Source organism: Mustelus asterias, chromosome 3, assembly GCF_964213995.1.
Source record: "Mustelus asterias chromosome 3, sMusAst1.hap1.1, whole genome shotgun sequence".
Classification (NCBI taxonomy): Eukaryota; Metazoa; Chordata; class Chondrichthyes; order Carcharhiniformes; family Triakidae; genus Mustelus; species Mustelus asterias.
In genome coordinates this window covers 16,649,995-16,671,406 of record NC_135803.1, presented here as the reverse complement: position 1 = coordinate 16,671,406, position 21,412 = coordinate 16,649,995, and the positions used below count along the sequence as shown (strand labels likewise).

General features: G+C 46.3%; 1 protein-coding gene across 3 annotated transcripts in view; it reads left to right on the top strand.

Moving 5' to 3' along the window:
• gyg1a (glycogenin 1a) overlaps positions 1-21,412 on the top strand; it is a 92,758-nt gene that overhangs the window by 11,805 nt on the left and 59,541 nt on the right. For all 3 annotated transcript variants that reach the window (XM_078205481.1, XM_078205467.1, XM_078205474.1), the window contains exon 2: positions 13,316-13,451. In XM_078205481.1, the coding sequence (XP_078061607.1) occupies positions 13,316-13,451 (136 nt within the window). The remainder of the gene's footprint in view (positions 1-13,315; positions 13,452-21,412) is intronic.

Here is a 21,412-nt window from a genome sequence, read left to right as displayed (position 1 = left end):
AGATTGTGCAGTCATCAGCAAGCATCCCCACTTCTGACCTTATGATGGAAGGAAGGTCATTGATGAAGCAACTGAATATTGACCTCCAACAACCACAAACATCTACCTTTGTGCCCAGGCATCACCTCAGCCAGCTGAGGCTTTTCCCCTTGATTCCCATCGATTCCAGTGTTTTGCTAGGGCTCCTTGATGCCACACTCGGTCAAATGCTGCCTTGATGAGAAGAAACTGGTTCCCCTTGCGTTTTATATTTATTGCGAATTGTCCTGATGAGAACCAAGATGAAAAGCTGCGAGCAAGTCCCTTTTTTCCCTGCCATGCTAGTTTTCTGGATTACCGTGCAACTATTTGTTTCCACTTTGCAGTATCCGTGATGAGTGAATTGGGAGTGACATTTTATTAATGGTTGAAAGATTTTTTTTTCTCGAGGTGTTTTTGATTTGTAGGAATTTTCTGATATTCTCTGCAGACCTTTTAACCTAGAAATTATAGAAACCCTACAGTACAGAAAGAGGCCATTCGGCCCATCGAGTCTGCACCAACCACAATCCCACCCAGGCCCTACCCCCATATCCCTACATATTTTACTCACTAATCCCTCTAACCTACACATCTCAGGACATTAAGGGGCAATTTAAGCATGGCCAATCAACCTAACTTGCACATCTTTGGAATGTGGGAGGAAACCGGAGCACCCGGAGGAAACCCACGCAGGCACGAGGAGAATGTGCAAACTCCACACAGACAGTAACCTAAGCCGGGAATCGAACCCAGGTCCCTGGAGCTGTGAAGCAGCAGTGCTAACCACTGTGCTACCGTGCCGCCCCGTATCATGTATGCAAAATGCCTTCATTTCTTGCCATGTACAAGTGGCCATGGTTAGTGGGTGAGCTGTGATGGGATGTAATGTCCATACACCTACATCTCAGCCGCATTGCTGTATAGCAATCTGGGCTCGCTCAGGTTAATCGTGGCACTCCCTCATCTTGACACTGACCTGATCAGAGGAATTTTCCCGTCCCGCCCGGCACGGGCATCGTGGCGGACGTGGAGGGGGGGGGAGGGGGCGGTGAACCATGCAAAGGTCCATTGACCTCGGGCAGGATTTTCATGTTTTGGGGTGAGCGCGGCTGGAAAAGGTGGATCCATTCAAAAGTCTGATGGCAGCAAGAAAGAAGCTGTTCTTGAGTCGGTTGGTACGTGACCTCAGACTTTTGTATCTTTTTCCCGATGGAAGAAGGTGGAAGAGAGAATGTCCGGGGAGCGTGGGGTCCTTAATTATGCTGGCTGCTTTTCCGAGGCAGCGGGAAGTGTTGATGGAGTCAATGGATGGGAGGCTGGTTTGCGAGATGGATTGGGCTACATTCACGACTCCTTTAAGTTTCTTGTGGTCTTGGACAGAGCAGGAGCCATACCAAGCTGTGATACAACCAGAAAGGAAGCATCTGTAAAAAGTTGGTGGGAGTTGTAGTTGACATGCCAATTGGGAATCTCACTGGGCAGGGTGAATTTGTTCTTGTTCTGTTATTATACAAACATTATGTCACCAATCAGTGATGATGCCTTCTTCTACTTTTGCGAATGTTGAACTGCCCGCTATTATCCGCCAAGACAAATCCATGAATCATGGCCACTTCACAGGGTTATAAGCACTCTATAGCATAAACCTGAATGTAGTTGTGTCGGGAGCGGCTTGTTTGCTAAGTGTGATCGATAATTTCACAAAGACCTTTTTGCCTTGAGGTCTGTGGGTTTTTAATTAAGTTTAGCTTAAATTTAAAAACAGTACTCCAGATTGAATGTCAACTGTAATATGTCCCTGTCATTGTGCTGTATCAGAGAGTTTGTGCATGACTCTCCATCCGTTAATGAGTTAGAACACAATCAATAACTGACCTTTGTTGAACTGACACAAAATGCTGGACACCTTTCACTCCAGAGGGATGCTTTCTGTTGCCTCTTGATTGTTAAACTATTTCAATGGGTAAATCCCATCTGGTGCCAGATCATAACAGATGAAGATCCAACTTTAAGCCCTTGAGCTCTGAGTCAAGTGGATTGGAATACAAAGCGCCTGCACGATTAGCCCTGGATGAGTTTGCTCACCTTACTGAGCTGTGTGTGAAACATCGTTTAATTAACACTGGGTGGAATCCTCCCATTTTGAAGTGTGGAGACCGGCCCCGCCAACCAGAACAGCAGGGCCCTGCACCAGATTCTGTGCTTGGAAAGTGATTAATTATACCTCAGTGAGTTCCCTTCTCGCTCTCTACTGGCGAGATGGCAGCTAATTTGTCTGCCTGCCCTCAGCTGATGGCTTTGAAGCTCCTGGCATCATATTTAAATATCAATTCAGCGCACTCCTATCCTTCACTGCAGCCCAGCTGTCTTCACCAGATTGTGCAGGGTATCAGCAACCCCGAGGGAAAAGCGAGCAGCTTCAAGAAGATGTCTGTTCGTTAATTCAACCACCCATGTCCTACTTGGACCTCTACCCACTGCATTTGGAGTCTTCATCCATCTCCTTCCAGTAAATGGTGTCCCATTCACCCTCTTTCATTCAGCCTGGTGAGGGCCAACTTCTCTCTCCTCTGCCTCCCATTGGTCATCATTTTTTTTCCACCTCTTTCCATCCTCCCGAGGGCTCCCGTCCCCCTTGCGCAGCCCTCCTTCCACATTGCCTCCCTCCCAAACCTCACCTCATACCCCACCCTCTGTTGAACTTCAGACCTTGTGTTGCAGTGAATGCATGGGTCCCGCAGCACAGGGCTGTCCAGATAGACACTGGGCATGTGGCACCAGTGGCAAGGAGACCCCTATACCCCCCCAAACCCAGGCGCAGTACTGAAGCAAGCAGGGCCCGTGGGTTTAGCAGCACCCATGGTGCTGTCCATAAGGACCAGCTTGGCATGGAGTTGGGGGCAGGAACCAATCTACCCCGGCAGAGTGTTGGGCAACACCACACTATGGCGAAAAGTTGTTGCACTCATCCCAAAGTCAGTCTGTGCACTGAGGACCTCCTCGTGCCAACCACTCATTAGCAATCAGGTTTGACGCCAGTGTCAATTCCTACAGGCATGACACAGGATTGGAAGGCCTGACAGGATATTGGTGGGAAGCTGTTTAATGAACATTCATGAGTGGCAAATGGCGTTTGCCACACCTGCCAGCAGGAAGAGCGACCTGCCATTGGAAGAATTAAAGCTTAAAGTTTATTTATTAGTGTAACAAGTAGGCTTACATTAACACTGCAATGAAGTTACTGTGAAAATCCCCTAGTCACCACACTCTGCCGCCTGTTCGGGTACACTGAGGGAGAATTTAGCATGGCCAATGCACCTAACCAGCACGTCTTTCAAACTGTGGGAGGGAACCGGAGCACCCGGAGGAAACCACGCAGACACGGGGAGAACGTGCAGACTCTGCACAGACAGTGACCCAAGGAAAGGAACCCGGGCCCCTGGCGCTGTGGGGCAGCAGTGCTAACCGCCGTGCCACCCTAATTGTTTTCCACGCAATTGTACGCCGGTGAGTTTCTGATTTTCTGTCTCCTGCCAGACTCACCATGCCCACCTGCCACCAAACCCACCGTGGGCTGGTTGGGAGAATTCTGCCCACTGTGTCTCCAGCCAACAAAAGATGGCCCCCGGTATGCACAGAAAACCTGAATCTTGCCAATGTTGGAAAACAGATGCAGAAATTTGAATTGCCGCTTTGGTTTTCCTAACTTGTGCATATCGATTTTCGCAGTAACTTCATTGAAGTGTTTATGTAACCCTAATTGTGACGCTAACAAATAAACTTTAAAAGTGAATCCTCCAGGATGCGTTAGTGGTTATTTATCAAAATTCATTGGATTCTGGGGTAGTGCCTGCGGATTGGAAAACGGCTAATATTACACCGCTGTTTAAAAAAGGAAATAGACAAAAGGTGGGTAACGACAGGCCGGTTAGCTTAACGTCTACAGTTGGGAAAATGCTGGAATCCATCATTAAAGAAGAAATAGCAAGCCATCTGGATAAGAATGGTTCGATTAAGCAGACGCAGCATGGATTCATGAGGGGAAAGTCGTGCTTGACAAACCTGTTGGATTTTTATGAGGATGTGACTAGTGCGGTTGACGGAGGGGAACCGGTGGATGCGGTGTTTTTGGATTTCCAAAAGGCGTTTGATAAGGTGCCTCACAAAAGGTTGCTGAAGAAGATTGGGTCACACGGAGTTGGGGGTAGGGTGTTAGCGTGGATTGGGGATTGGCTATCCGACAGGAAGCAGAGCGTCAGAATAAATGGGTGCTTTTCTGGTTGGCGGATGGTAACTAGTGGCGTGCCGCAGGGATCGGTACTGGGGCCTCAACTATTTATATAGACGATCTGGAGGAGGGGACTGAGTGTAGGGTAACAAAGTTTGCAGATAAGTGGAAAAGTGAATCGTGTGGAGGGCTTAGAAGGTCTGCAGAGAGATTTGGACAGGCTGAGTGAGTGGGCGAGGATCTGGCAGATGGAGTATAATGTTAACAAATATGAGGTTATTCACTTTGGAAGAAATAAGAGCAGATTGGATTATTATCTAAATGGAAAGAAATTACAACATGCTGCCGTGCAGAGGGACCTGGGGGTCCTTGTGCATGAGATGCATAAACACAGTCTGCAGGTGCAACAGGTGATCAAGAAGGCAAATGGGATGTTGGCCTATATCGCAAGGGGGATAGAATATAAAAGCAGAGATGTCTTGCTGCATCTGTACAGGGCATTGGTGAGGCCGCAGCTGGAATACTGTGTGCAGTATTGGTCCCCTTATTTGCAGAAGGATATATTGGCCTTGGAGGGAGTGCAGAGAAGGTTCAACAGGTTGATACAAGAGATGAGGGGTGTTGATTATGAGGAGAGACTGAGCAGATTGGGTTTGTACTCGTTGGATGTAGAAGGCTGAGGGGGGATCTTATAGAGACCTATAAGATAATGAAGGGGCTGGATAGGGTAGAGGTGGAGAGATTCTTTCCATTTAGAAAGGAAACTAGAACTAGCGGGCACAGCCTCAAAATAAAGGGGGGTCAGTTTAGGACAGAGTTGAGGAGGAACTTCTTCTCTCAGAGGGTGGTGAATCTCTGGAATTCTCTGCCCATTCAAGTGGTGGAGGCTACCTCATTGAATATGTTTAAATCACGGATAGATGGATTCCTGATTGGTAAGGGAATTAGGGGTTATAGGGATCAGGCGGGTAAGTGGAACTGATCCACTTCAGATCAGCCATGATCTTATTGAATGGCGGGGCAGGCTCGAGGGGCTAGATGGCCTACTCCTGCTCCTATTTCTTATGTTCCTATGGTACAGAATATAAGAGGAAAAATCAGGTGAGGAGGATCCCATACCCACAAGGAAGGCAGGCAGCCAATTTCCCAACCCATTTGAAATCTTTGTGTCTATACCCAGGTGTTTCAGAAGGAAGGACATGAAAAACCTGCCCCATTGCATTGTAAAGGGTGTTTGAAGTCTCCAGCCTGTACGTACATGCTCGCTTGTTTGAAATGGCTGCATGCCATCGGGAAAAAAGTAAAGCTAAAGAAAATTACCGAGGCAAAAATGGGCGTTGTGTTTTGTTCTGATTAAAATAGCCCTTTCTGATTCCCAAATCCTAAATAAAGCAAGAAACCAAATGGAGAGGGTGAGTATCACACTGTGGTTGGAGAATGAGTTCGGTTCTGATCTCTTGTCACTTGCAGTAAAGTCATGGAATGAGGTGGTGCAACTGTGCATGCACCATTTTGGCAGCAAGCTCGGCCTTTCATTCTGTTCTTGGCCTGGGCATTATTTAGGTTCTCTCCCTGATTGAACTGGTGATTCGACTGCACTATAGCTGATAGTATTATTACCCACAACACGTTCTTTGCATTCAGATTAATGTTTCTTCTCCTATCGCACATTGACACCGTACTGTTGGTATTTGGGGAAACCCAAGCAAAGCATGATTTCTACATGAATGTGATAGTTGTATGCCCTGACTCAATACTAAAGTTTTAAGTTTAATGTTTATTTATTAGTGTCACAAGTCTGCTTACATTAACACTGCAATGCAGTTACTGTGAAAATCCCCTAGCCGCTGCACTCTGGTGCCTGTTTGATTTGATTCATTATTGTCACATGTATTAACATACAGTGAAAAGTATGGTTTCTTGCACGCTATACAGACAAAGCATACCGTTCATAGAGAAGGAAAGGAGAGGGTGCAGAATGTAGTGTTACAGTCATAGCCCGGGTGTAGAGAAAGATCAACTTAATGCGAGGTAGGTCCATTCAAAAGTCTGATGGCAGCAGGGAAGAAGCTGTTCTTGAGTGGGTTGGTACGTGACCTCAGACTTTTGTACCTTTTTCCCGATGGGGGAGAATTTGGCATGGCCAATGCACCTACCCAACACGTCTTTCCGACTGTGACACGTATTCTTATTCCTATATGGGATGTGGGTGTCGCTGGCTGGGCCAGCATTTGTTGTCCATCCCAGAGGACATTTTAAGCAACAACCACATTGCTGTGGGTCTGGAGTCACATGTAGGCCAGACCAGGTAAGGACAGCAGATTTCCTTCCCTCAGGGACAGTAGTGAACCAGATAGGTTTTCATGACAATCGACAATGGTTTTATGGTTACCATTAAACTTTTAATTCCCGATTTTTATTGAATTCAAATTCCACTATCTGCCGGGGATTATGCTGGATCTCTGGATGACCAGTCCAGTGACAATACCACTGCCTTCCCCTTTTGCCTCAAGAGTCTGAACAGCATGGTTCAAAACCCATTTGAGATTTCAGCACTTAGTTCAGGCTGGCACTCTTCCCAGTGAGAATTAAGTGAAGCCCATTCTGTCGTCTTGGCTGGATATAATCAATCCAATGGCACTCCTCAAAGAAGGAATTCTGGTTTCTTGACCAACATTTATCTCATCCACATCACAAGCAGAATTTTTGCTTCTTTATCATGTGCAGTTTGTGGAATCTTACTGAACACATTTCCCTACTTGATTATATGTGGCGTAGCGTTTGTAACTGCTGCTTGGGTAACAATTGCAGAATTGTTACAGCTATAGCCTGAGACCATTCAGCTTTAGCTGGTCTTGTCTGTGCAAGATTAACTTGGCTAGCCCCACTCTCCGCCCTGCTCTTTCCCCATCGTCCTGCAAAATCAGGTAATTACCAATTCCCTATTGAAAGCTATGATTGAACGTTGAACACCATGGCATCCAGGTAGAGACAGCTTCTTTTTAACTAACTACACTGTCCAGGCTCCCTCAGGATTTTGAACACATCCATCATATCGCCTCTCAACTTGCTCTTCTCCAAGGCGGCATGGTGGCACTGCTGCCTCACAACACCAAGGGCCCAGGTTCGATTCCAGCCTCGGGTCACTGTCCGTGTAGAGATTGCATGTTCTCTTTGTGTCTGCATGGGTTTTCTCCAGATGCTCCGATTTCCTCCCACGGTCCAAAGATGTGCAGGTTAGGTTGATTGACCATGCTAAATTGTCCTTTAGTGTCCTAAAATGTGTAGGTTAGGGGAATTTAGTGGGGTGTAAATATGTGGGGATTACAGAGATAGGGCCTGGGTAAGATGCTCTGTCGGAGAGTTGGGGCAAACTCGATGGGCTGGTGGAAACTCGATGGGCCAAATGGCCTCCTTCTGCACTGCAGAGATTCTATGAAAACAGCACCAGCTTTGACAATCAATCCACCTTTCATGAACGAAGGGTCATCGAGACTCGAAACGTTGGTTCTATTCTCTCCCCACAGGTGCTGTCAGACCTGCTGAGATTTTCCAGCATTTTTCTATTTTTGTTTCAGATTCCAGCATCCACTGTATTTTGTGTTTATCTTGGGTTAATCCGTCTTCCCTTCCCGGAACCGAAAGCACCTTCTCCATGCCTTCATGTCCCTCCAAGCAACATATAGAAACTTTGGGCAGTTGACACCAAACTTAATACAGAAAGTTAGTTGCCTTTACTAGGAAGAACTTGCATCCAGTTACACTTTTTTAATATCCAAGCAGTACTGAACTCCATTAATGATGACTAACCATATATACATATCATTTTCTTCTACTCAGCTGCCTGTAAAGAGAATGATGGTTAAAATGGTAACTGTCCTCACTCATTGAATTCTAGCCAAGGTCATGGAAAGGCTGAATTAATAGTGGAGCTTAGTCTCAAGTTATCCAGTCCTTTCAGTAAGGTAGGTGTAAGCACCAGACTACAGTCAGTCGCCATAGGTGTGACAAGCACTTTTTGTTCAACCTGCTTCTCAGTTTTGCATCCCGTCCCACTTTACCCTTCCTCATTGGGAGGGAGTGTGTAAAAATGAAGAAAGTCACACTTGTTCCCTCTTCCATTCACTGGCATATACAAAACTCTTCATAGATCACCAGCAATCTAAAATTATTCACATTTTCATAAATGACCTGGATGAGGAAGTGGAGGGATGGGTTGGTAAGTTTGCTGACGACACCAAGGTAGGTGGTGTTGTGGATAGTTTGGAGGGATGTCAGAAGTTGCAGCGAGACATAGATAGAATGCAAGACTGGGCGGAGAAGTGGCAGATGGACTTCAACCCGGATAAGTGTGTGGTGATCCATTTTGGCAGATCCAATGGGATGAAGCAGCAGTATAATATGAAGGGTACCATTCTTAGCAGTGTAGAGGATCAGAAGGACCTTGGGGTCCGGGTCCATAGGACTCTTAAATCGGCCTCGCAGGTGGAGGATGCGGTCAAGAAGGCGTACGGCGTACTGGCCTTCATTAATCGAGGGATTGAGTTTAGGAGTCGGGAGATAATGCTGCAGCTTTATAGGACCCTGGTTAGACCCCACTTGGAGTACTGCGCGCAGTTCTGGTCACCTCATTACAGGAAAGATGTTGAAGCCATTGAAAGGGTGCAGAGGAGATTTACAAGGATGTTGCCTGGATTGGGGGGCATGCCTTATGAGGATAGGTTGAGGGAGCTTGGTCTCTTCTCCCTGGAGAGACGAAGGATGAGAGGTGACCTGATAGAGGTTTACAACATGTTGAGAGGTCTGGATAGGGTAGACTCTCAGAGGCTATTTCCAAGGGCTGAAATGGTTGCTACGAGAGGACACAGGTTTAAGGTGCTGGGGGGTAGGTACAGAGGAGATGTCAGGGGTAAGTTTTTCACTCAGAGGGTGGTGGGTGAGTGGAATCGGCTGACGTCGGTGGTGGTGGAGGCAAACTCGTTGGGGTCTTTTAAGAGACTTCTGGATGAGTACGTGGGATTTAATGGGATTGAGGGCTATAGATAGGCCTAGAGGTGGGGATGTGATCGGCGCAACTTGTGGGCCGAAGGGCCTGTTTGTGCTGTGGCTTTCTATGTTCTATAACTTGGACATGAGATTTACTGTCCCATTAAAGAGATTGGAGGCTGGGTTTCCTGATGGAATTTATATGATTTGATGAATAGTAATTTGCTGCTTGGGGAAAACATTTGACTTTTAAGAAAATGCCTTGAAAGTGGGCTGCCGTGGAATGTAAAAAGTCCTAATTTGGGAAAACATTGTGTTGTGTCAATCATGGGATGCAGCATCAATCAAAAAGGAAGCAATGGTTTTTGAAACTTAAAACATTCTGACAGGGGTTGGACAGGGTAGATTCAGTAAGAATGTTCCCGATGGTGGGGGAATCCAGAACTAGGGGTCATAGTTTCAGGATAAGGGATAAATCTTTGAGAATTGAGGTGAGGAGACATTTCTTCACCCAGAGGGTGGTGACTGTGCGGAATTCACTACCACAGAATGTAGTTGAGGCCAAAACGTCGTTTGATTTCAAGAAGAAATTAGATATAGCCCTTGAGCTAAAGGGATCAAGGGATATGGGGGGGGAGAATGGGGGATCAGGATATTGAATTCGCTGATCAGCCATGATCAAGATGAATGGCGGAGCAGGCTCATAGAGTCATAGAGGTTTACAGCATGGAAACAGGCCCTTCGGCCCAACTTGTCCATGCCGCCCTCTTTTTTTTAAACCCCTAAGCTAGTCCCAATTGCCCGCATTTGGCCCAAATCCCTCTATACCCATCTTACCCATGTAACTATCTAAATGCTTTTTAAAAGACAACATTGTACCTGCCTCTACTACTACCTCCGGCAGCTTGTAACAGACACTCACCAACCTCCATGTGAAAAAATTGCCCCTCTGGACCCTTTTGTATCTCTCCCCTCTCACCTTAAACCTATGCCCTCTAGTTTTAGACTCCCCTATCTTTGGGAAAAGATATTGATTATCTTGCTGATCTGTGCCCCTCACTATTTTATAGACCTCTATAAGATCATCCCCAGCCTTCTACGCTCCAGAGAAAAAAGTCCCAGTCTATCCAGCCTCTCCTTATAACTCAAACCATCAAGTCCCGGTAGCATCCCAGTAAATCTCTTCTGCACTCTTTCTAGTTTAATAATATCCTTTCTATAATAGGATGACCAGAACTGTACACAGTATTCCAAGTGTGGCCTTACCAATGTCTTGTACAACTTCAGCAAGACATCCCAACTCCTGTATTCAATGTTCTGGTTAAAGTCCAACAGGTTTATTTGGTAGCAAATACCATTAGTTTTCGGAGCGCTGCTCCTTCGTCAGATGGAGTGGAAATCTGCTCTCAAACAGGGCACAGAGACACAAAATCAAGTTACAGAATACTGATTAGAATGCGAATCCCTACAACCAACCAGATCTTAAAGAGACAGACAATGTGAGTGGAGGGAGCATTAAGCACAGGTTAAAGAGATGTGTATTGTCTCCAGACAGGACAGCCAGCAAGTCCAGGAGGCAAGCTGTGGGGGTTACTGATAATGTGACATAAATCCAACATCCCAGTTTAGGCCGTCCTCATGTGTGTGGAACTTGGCTATCAGTTTCTGCTCAGCGACTCTGCGCTGTCGTGTGTCGTGAAGGCCGCCTTGGAGGATGCTTACCCGAAGATCAGAGGCTGAATGCCCGTGACCGCTGAGGGAGCACTTCAGCGGTCACGGGCATTCAGCCTCTGATCTTAGGGTAAGCGTTCTCCAAGGCAGCCTTCACGACACATGACAGGACAGAGTCGCTGAGCAGAAACTGATAGCCAAGTTCCACACACATGAGGACGGCCTAAACTGGGATGTTGGATTTATGTCACATTATCAGTAACCCCCACAGCTTGCCTCCTGGACTTGCTGGCTGTCCTGTCTGGAGACAATACACATCTCTCTAACCTGTGCTTCATGCTCCCTCCACCCACATTGTCTGTATCTTTAAGATCTGGTTGGTTGTAGGGATTCGCATTCTAATCAGTATTCTGTAACTTGATTTTGTGTCTCTGTGCCCTGTTTGAGAGCAGATTTCCACTCCATCTGACAAAGGAGCAGCGCTCCGAAAGCTAATGGTATTTGCTCCCAAATAAGCCTGTTGGACTTTAACCTGGTGTTGTTAAAACTCTTATTGTGTTCACCCCAGTCCAACGCTGGCATCTCCACTTCAATGTTCTGCCCAATGAACCCAAGCATGCCGAATGCCTTCTTCACCACTCTGTCCACCTGTGACTCCATTTTCAAGGAGCTATGAACATGTACCCCTCAACCTCTTTGTTCTGTGACTCTCCCCAACACCCTACCATTAACTGAGTAAGTCCTGCACTGGTTCAATCTACCAAAATGCATCACCTCGCATTTATCTAAATTAAACTCCATCTGTCATTCGTCAGCCCACTGGCCCAATTGATCAAGACTCGAAGGGCCGAATGGCCTACTCCTGCTTCTAATTTCTAAATCAGAATGGAAGCATTGCAGCTACCAAAAGATTGGCTTGAGGGTTTACATGTTCAAAACATCAGTCAGGCAGTAATCCTTCTGTCATTCATTCTCAGCATTACAGTTTCCCTAAATAGATTTGAGAAAATTAAACTCTGAAGTCCAGCTTTTGCTTTCATCTCCTGAAACATAGACATTGGGGATTTTTAAAAATTACTCATTTGCAGACTGTGGGCATCGCAGGCTGAGCCGGCATTTATTGCCCATCCCCTGACTGCCCTCCATTTCAGAGGGCAAGTTAAGAGCCAACCACATTGACTGACTGGAGTCACATGTAGGCCAGACCAGGTAAGGATGGCAGATTTCCTTCCCAAAAGGACATGAGTGAACCAGCTGGGTTTTTGCGACAATCGACAATGGTTTGATGGTCGTCATCAAACTTTGTAATTCTAGATTTTCACTGAATTCAAATTCCACCATCTACCATGGTGGGATTCGAACTCTGGTCCCCAGAGCTTTACCCTGGGTCTCTGGATGCAGCGATAATACTATTGTGCTACCACGTCTGTAATCTAAAGTGACCTTCCCCAACAGTAGATAAATAAATATCAGGTAGAAAAATGGAGAGAGAGATCCAGGCCACTTTGCGAAAGGTGGTTAAAAGGAAGTGACGATTGCGCTAACTTTTTTTTTCCCCGGCGAATTTGGTTTTGTGATTCCTTTTACAGATAGTGGATGGGATTCTCCGATTTCTTCCGTGCCTGTCCCGCTGCAAGTGAGAACGGAGAATTGGGCGTTCCAGCCAAAATTCCATTCACTTTCAGCGGCAACGGAGAATCCCAGCCACGAGCAGGGATGGAGATTTTCGGCGAACATAATTCTCGGCAGCAATCAGCACTACATGAATGATCCTTACAACGGTTCAGATTTTTAATATTAGCTGTGATTAAACACATTACCCATTTCCTTTATTGAGTGTGTAACTCACTGCCTGCTTTACTTCCCGAGAATAAAGGAACACCGAATGGGAAATTTACTTTCCCAATTAAATTTATGTGTCTTGAAGGGAGAGTGTAGAGTGTTTATGTTTTTGTTGTGTAGCACATTCTGACAACCTACTGCCTACTGTCATGGTTAGCACTGCTGCTTCACAGCGCCAGGGACCTGGGTTTGATTCCTGGCTTGGGTCACTGTCTGCTTGGAGTCTGCACGCTCTCCCCATGTCTGCGTGGGTTTCTGCCAGCCGCTCTGGTTCCCTCCCAAAGTCCAAAAGACGTGCTGATTAGGTGACTTGGCCATGCTAAATTCTCCCTCGGTGTACCCGAACAGGTGATGGAGTGTGGCGACTAGGGGATTTTCACAGTAACTTCATTGCAGTGTTAATGTAAGCCTACTTGTAACACTAATAAATAAACTTTCCTCTTCTGGATATGCCTTGCCTCCTGAGGACTCACGAACAATAAGGCAAAGTATTGAAATCTGATCTTGAACTGGGACTGGATGAAATGTCTTTGCCTTCTATTCATTTTACTTTTCTTCTTTTTCTAGATCAAGCCTTTGTAACGTTAGCAACCAATGACCTATATGGAAAAGGAGCCTTGGTATTAGGAACTTCATTGCGAAACCACAAAACTACAAGACAACTGGTGGTTCTTGTTAGTCCCCAAGTATCGAACAATATGAGGTATTTATTTATACTTGGTTGTTCTCCATCTTAGCATAGTTTGACCCAACTCATTTGGAACTGTTGGGTCAATATTTTCCTGATGTTTTGGGTGGAATTTTTCCGTCCCGTCACCACGGGAATCATAGCTATGTACAGGGCTCTAAAAGGTTAAAGCTCTCTATGACTCTATGGCAGGACCATGCAAAGGTCCGTTGATCTCAGGCGGGATTTCCGGTCTTGGGGCGAGCGTGGCTGGAAAATCCCACCCTTTAAGTTTGAGGGTGTAATTTTATTTTTGTGTGTGGATGACATTGGCCCTTCAGCTTGGTTGAGTGTGGTGGCCACCCAATATGAGGTATAGTCATTTTCTTGAACAGTATTTTAACCTGTCTGCTCTCGCTACGTTCACTTTACCAAATCCTCTGTGGCCATTTAATGGAAATTCTAATGAGTTGAGTAGGACACTTGAGTGTAAGTCTTGTAAATGGGTTTTCTCCACTTGTGGCGTGTAAATAATTGCATTGTCCCTTTGTGCACACTTAAGTGCGTGGCCATAAATCCCTGAGGAGACTGGATATCTTCCTGACGAAATGCAACAATATCCTAAAGTAAATGGTCCAAGTAATCCAGTTGATTAGAACTCCCCGGAGTCTAGTTTAGAATCCAGCAGGGATTAATGGAATGCAATGATCACTGATAACAAGGAATGTGAGCAATCTGGTTTGGGTAGCCTTGAACTGGTATTAACCTCTGCCTAATTTGTCATCTTGTTACGTTGGTGGAAAAGCTGCAAGGTTTCCTCTTTTGGGAAAAGCTCTATGAATCTTAATGCTGCATTATTAGAACAGGCTAGCAAGTTACATTCGGGACATACAACTCTATATGGGTGGCACAGTGGTTAGCACTGCTGCCTCACAGCGCCAGGGACCCGAGTTCAATTCCGGCCTCGTATGACTCTGTATGACGTTTGCACCTTCTCCCCGTATCTGCGTGGGTTTCCTCTGGGTGCTCCGGTTTCCTCCCACAGTCCAAAGGCATGCGGGTTAGGTGGATTGGCCATGCTAAATTGCCCCTTGGTGTCAAAGGGACTAGCAGGATAAATATGTGGGTTTAGAGGGATAGGGTCTGGGTGGGATTGATCTTGATGGGCCGAATGGCCTCTTGTGCACCGTAGGGATACTAACTCTATATTTGTACTGAGATACTTGATGCCAAAAAGTAAAAGACAAAATTCCTCAGCACGAATACCTGCTAATTTGAACCCAAGGAGATACTAACTTAAATAAGTACAGTGATGTCTGGTGGCATCTGTGGAGAAATAAATGAGAGGCTGGGATTTTCCGCGCCTGTTCACCTCAGGCAAGTTCGACGATGGGAGCGGAAAATATCATCGAATTCCTACATTGTGGAAGGAGGCCATTCGGCCCATCGAGTCTGCACCAACCCTTACCCTAACATCAAAGCAGGAAGCGACCCCCACCGTCAATGGGCTGAGTTTCCTGATGTTCAGTATTGGGAACTTCATTGTAATAAATTCCAGAACTGTACACTGGAATCATCCCCCTCCCCCCCGCCTCACGCTATGATGGCATAACATCGGAACGATGTAAAGCACAACTGATATTAGAAGGTGTGCACCTGGCGAGCAGACCTTCCAGGGGAGCTCGGTGGGTGCAGCACCCTGGGGTTAAGGAGGGTGCCAGGGGAGTGCACCTGGGTGAACTGGTGTGTGGTGAGGCGATCTTTAATAATGGCACCCTGGTCATAGAGTCTGAGTGGCTGGTGGGGAGGGCAAATCAGAGGCCCCCCAGCCAGTGATACATCTTGGAACCCGTGACTTCCAATTTATTTCTAAGCGGCATGCTATAGCGGAGAGAGCCGCCATTGCCGTCAGCGGCCTCAACTCCACCTTCCCCGCCCAATTGGAGAAAATCCCCAGTGGCCACGGTTAACAGAATGAACTCCTTGGAACTGGGATGAGCTTACTTTCCTGATTGTCAAAAGACTTTATACTTTAACGTTTTAAGTAGCTCTAACAAATATGCACATGAGTTCAAAGGTGAGTCAGTTATCCACACACACGGCCAGTTTCATGATGGGCTCATTATGGGCGGCACGGTAGCACAGTGGTTAGCACTGCTGCTTCACAGCTCCAAGGTCCCGGGTTCGATTCCCGGCTCGGGTCACTGTCTGTGTGGAGTTTGCACATTCTCCTCGTGTCTGCGTGGGTTTCCTCCGGGTGCTCCGGTTTCCTCCCACAGTCCAAAGATGTGCGGGTTAGGTTGATTGGCCAGGTTAAAAATTGCCCCTTAGAGTCCTGAGATGTGTAGGTTAGAGAGATTAGCGGGTACAATATGTGGGGGTATGGCCTGGGTGGGATTGTGGTCGGTGCAGACTCGATGGGCCGAATGGCCTCCTTCTGCACTGGAGGGTTTCTATGATTCTGTGAATGGAAATTGCTCCAGCAAACTTTGAAAAGAGAGAAGGGGCGCGATCTACTGGCTCGCTGCGCCGGCCGTTTGGCGTGGTGAGTCGGACACGAATCGGCTTTGCATCCTCCCCGGCCCTGTTTAGCCGGTGAGAACTGCTTTGCACCATTTTCGTAGAACTGATGAAAGTTAAAAGAACTGACTCGCATGGCTTTTTCCCACCTCCTGGAATCTTCCGCCTCGCTGGCGTGACCTCACGGAGTCGCATGGGGGGGCGGGGGGGGCCATGCGGGGAAGGGGCTATGCAAGCAGGGGGGTCGTGTGGGTGTGGGCCACGGAGGGTGTTGTGATGGGGGGGCAGGGGGGGGTGAAATGTGAAAACATTGCAACAGTAAGCAAAGAAGATTGCTACTGAGCTAGTAATATTAAAATTTGGTTTAAGTTTCTTTATTAGTGTCACAAGTAGGCTTACGTTAACACTGCAATGAAGTTACTGTGAAAATCCCCTAGTTGCCACACTCAAGCACCTGTTCGGGTACACCGAGGGAGAATTTAGCATGGCCAATACACCTAACCAGCACATCTTTCAGACTGTGGGAGGAAACCGGAGCACCCGGAGGAAACCCACGCAGACACGGGGAGAATGTGTAGACTGCACAGACAGTGACCCAAACCAAAAGAGAAAATGCTGGAAAATCTCAGCAAGTCTGGCAGCATCTGTAAGGAGAGAAAAGAGCTGACGTTTCGAGTCCAGATGACCTTTTGTCAAAGCTTCTTTGAGTTTCAGATTCCAGCATCCGCAGTAATTTGCTTTTAGACAGTGACCCAAGCCAGGAATTGAACCCGGGTCCCTGGCACTGTCAGGCAGCAGTACTAACCACTGTGCCACCATGAGTTGACCACGAGTTCAAATCCTACCAAAGTGGATTGATTTCTTTTTCGAAGAGAACTGGAAATAAAAAGCTGGTAAACGTGACTGTAACAAGTCTGTGGAGACAGAAGTCCATTCACCAAAATCCCTTTATTTACAATTCCAACAGCAGTACAGAGTGCTATCAGTGAGCAGTCTATCTTCAGGAGTGCCAGAGGAACTGACACTCCCAGTTAAATACAAGGAAAAGACACCCTGATTGGCCCATCAATTGACTCCTTAATCAGGGAGTTCATATTCCAATAGGCCACCCTCAATGGCCTGATTAAAATTATTACAGTGACCATGAAGCTGTTAGATTATCAAGTTTGTTCTGAGGAGTCTACTCCTTTTGTATTTTAAGCTGATTTTGCTCTTAAGGTGACAGCAGGAACCAGGCATTTGATAAGAGCCCCAAACCACCAGCATGTTTTAACTTTCATAGAACATTGGTGTTCATTATTTATGACGCAACATGTGGTTGCTTTTAAACTGCAACAAATCAGAATGCAAATAAAATCATCTTTGTCCACTTCCTCTGCCTGGTTTGTATTTCCTGTGTCTCGATGGTTGTTATTCCTGTTGTAATGCTTAACTCAACCTGTTGGACTTTAACCTGGTGTTGTGAGACTTCTTACTGTGCTTACCCCAGTCCAACGCCGGCATCTCCACATCAACTCTCAACTTTGCCAAGCTCTACTCGTACTGTTTCAGCAAGCAGGGACAGACACCATTACTACTGGATGTCCCAAGTATCATTAAAATCGATACTGTACCAGACCTGTGGCCTGAAGAGGAACAAACTCAGCATGGGCAATGCCCAGGTGGTGGAAATCTACTGTGACATAGCTGGAGAATAAATCGACATTGAACAAGATGTTTCGAATGGACACGGGAGAATCTATAAACCCAACCAGGCAGCATAAAACATTTACTATGAGGAAATATATAAGGCAGTGTGCAAAGTGATCTGGAATGAATGAGACACCTCAAAACGAGGGGACACAAGTTAAAAGTGAGGGGTGGGAGGTTTAGGGGGAATTTTAGAAAAAACTTTTTTACCCAGAGGGTGGTGATGGTCTGGAATGCACTGCCTGGGAGGGTGGTGGAGGTGGGGTGCCTCACGTCCTTTAAAAAGTACTTGGCATGCCATAACATTCAAAGCTATGGGCCAAGTGCTGGCAAGTGGGCAGGTCAGGGCCTTTCATGCGTCGGTGCAGACTTGGGTGGCACGGTGGCACAGTGGTCAGCACTGTTGCCTCACAGCGCCAGGGACCCGAGTTTGATTCCCGGCTTGGGTCACTGTCTGTGTGGAGTCTGCACATTCTCCCCATGTCTGCGTGGGTTTCCTCCGGGTGCTCACAGTCTGAAAGACGTGCTGGTTAGGTACATTGACCCGAACAGGCGCCAGAGTGTGGCGACTAGGGGAATTTCACAGTAACTTCATTTGCAATGTTAATGTAAGCCTTACTTGTGACTAATAAATAAATACACTTTTATAAACCTTTGATGGGCCGATGGGCCTCTTCTGCACTGTAGTATTCTGTAAAATAAAGTAAAGTTGTATTATTAGCCCCAAGTAGGCTTACATTCAAACTGCAATGAAGTTACTGTGAAAATCCCCTAGTCGCCACACTCCGGCGCCTGTTCGGGTACACTGAGGGAATATTTAGCATGGCCAATGTACCTAACCAGCACATCTTTCGGACCGTGGGAGGAAACCGGAGCACCCGGAGGAAACCCACACAGACACGGGGAGAACGTGCAGACTCCACACAGACAGTGACCCAAGCTGGGAATTGAACCCAGGCCCCTGGAGCTGTGAGGCCGCAGTGATAACCACTGTGCCACCGTGCCATTAAGTAGCTAAAATAAGAGGGTTTTGATGTGAATCTACATCCTCAAGAAAGTGGAGTTGCTTCTCTCTGAATCCTTACCCCACTAAGGGGAAAATGTTTGCCCCACCTTGCATTGAGAATCAGGAATTGTATTTTAAATTCAGGCTAGTCGTGATTTTATTGCTAAAGTAGGGTTCAAAATATTAATGCCCAACCTTAAAGTGTGAAAGCAAGGAATTTTCAATAGTGGCGAAGACCTCATAGGTGTTTTTTATTGGGTAGAAAGATCCAATCATGCTGATCTTACTCTGTTTCCCTCAGAATCAAACATCCATCTTCCTTTCCTTAACAAATAGTCCAATGTTTCTTTCTCTTCACACATGTTTCATTTCTTTGTGGCTTTAATGACAAGCTAAATTATTTCAAAACTTCAAATTGTTCCCTTAAATGTGGCCTAGCTACTGCCTTATAAATACATCATCCTTCTGCTATTAGTTATAAAATCCACTTTTCTATCAACATCTCGATGCACTTTCAAGGGTTTCTGTATTTAAAGTCTTGAAATCTGTCCATCCACATTTTGCAACAGCTTTCCACTGACTGTATATTCCCACCCCTTGGGTGGTGACCTCGCCTGGTGCAGGTTTGGTGATGGAGGGCATTTAGCAGGCAGAAGAGGGACCCGGTTGTCTTCCCAGCTCTGCCCCAATGGAAGTCCATGACTGTTTTTAGATTAGTTTATTTATTAGTGCCACAAGTAGGGTAACATTAACACTGCAATGAAGTTACTGTGAAAATCCCCTAATGGCCACATTCCGGTGCCTGTTCGGGTACACTGAGGGAGAATTTAGCATGGCCAATGCACCTAACCAGCACGTCTTTTGCACTGTGAGAGGAAACCCACGCAGACGCGGGAAGAATGTGCAGACTTCACATGGACAGTGACCCAAGCTGGGAATCGAACCCGGGTCCCTGGTGCTCTGAGGCAGCAGTGCCAAAATATGCTAATAACACACACACGTTTGGCAATGAGGGGTCATTAAAAGACTTTAAGGAGAACATAGTTGTGGATCAAAAGCCAAATAAATGTTGTTATGCCAAAGTCTAATTATCCAATCCTCTGGGTAGTTTGTGAACTTATCCCTGGGGTGGAACTCATCAAAACCCTCTCCAGAGAGGACAACAAGTGGGCAACCTTTAATCATTTGATTTCTACCAATGCTGCCACACTGCCTGCTCTGTCATCTTCTACCCTTTTGCCATGCACCCTCACACACCATACACGCAATCTATTATAAACTTCTTACAACTAAGGTAGGTGTTTGATAACCTCTTCAAAACGAAACTTGTTAAATATATCAAACATGGCTTGATACTTGGCTATTTTAAGCACCTTTTTAATTGGTCGTTAAAGTTTACTTACTGGTGTCACAAGTAGGCTTACATTCACACTGCAATGAAGTTACTGTGAAAATCCCCCAGTTCCCACACTCTGGAGCCTGTTCGGGTACACTGAGGGAGAATTTAGCACGGCCAATGCACCTAACCAGAACGTCCTTTGGACTGTGGGAGGAAACCGGAGCATCTGGAGGAAACCCATGCAGACACGGGGAGAATGTGCAGACTCCGCACAGACAGTCACCCGAACCATGAATCGAACCCGGGTCCTTGGCACTGTGAGGCACCATGCCACCCAAATTGTAATGCTGCATTTGGATTCCATGTTATCCATAACCTGAGGTTGGATTAACTTCCCGGTAGTTACCCAGTTTAGATTTCTCCCTTCCTCCTGAAACTGAACTGCTGCGTTTGCCACCCTCTGGTTCCATGAGCCAATGCTAATCTAAAGAGGATTAACAGTTAAGGGAATGGCCTTTGCTCCCTGTGACATCTATTAATAGCTGAGGGTGTACATCAAGGCACAGTGTCTTATCTGACTGGCATGGTGCTAAATTCTTTTCAGAACTGAATCATTTTCGATTGTTACTTCAGTTCTTCCTGTAATCCATCTACCTTCCTGCCTCCGCCATCTTTGATGGCAGAACCTAAATGGATTTAGTGAGGAAAACTGATATAAAGGATTACTAGCCCAGGGAAGATTTACAGAAGAGCAAGGAAACACCTTTCTGGGACCTGCAGTTCTAAATTATGAGAGGTTATTTTTGGAACTCCACGTCTGCTCATTTAAAGATTGGATATGATTCGGGCCCTGAAACTGCAGTGTATTTATGTGTAAGCGAGGTTAACCTAATGTTACTGCAGAACAAAAATAGAGACTATTGATAAGCTGAATGCATTTGAGATGAGAGCATTGAGGAGGATGTTCCGTATATCCGACACAGACAGGAAAATATAACGAGGAAGCGCTGGAAGTGGCTGGAGAAAAGTAACGTATAACATCCAAGAGAGGAAGGTACGATGCTTTGGTCACCTTGTTGGAAGAGACGGTGAACAGAGATGGTTACTGAAGGGGAAGATCGATGGAAAATCTATGAGGGGGGAAATCAGAGGAGGAAATGAATGCTGGATATAATGGATTGGATACAGCTGACCTGCTGACCAATGCAGAATGTGTAAGGACAGCGCAGGACAGAGGGTGCAGATCCATGGCAGTCAACTGTGCGGGGAGAAGACGACACGAACAAATGAACTACAGGATAGTAGTTTTTGTTGATAAGGATAGGATTGTACTTGATTGAAGAGATCCTTGGGTGTGAAATTGGGGCCTGTTTTTTTCCCGATGCTCTTAGCGTCGATGGTACACGCAAGGTGCAAAGCATGCTGGGCAACCTCTTGGTAGAG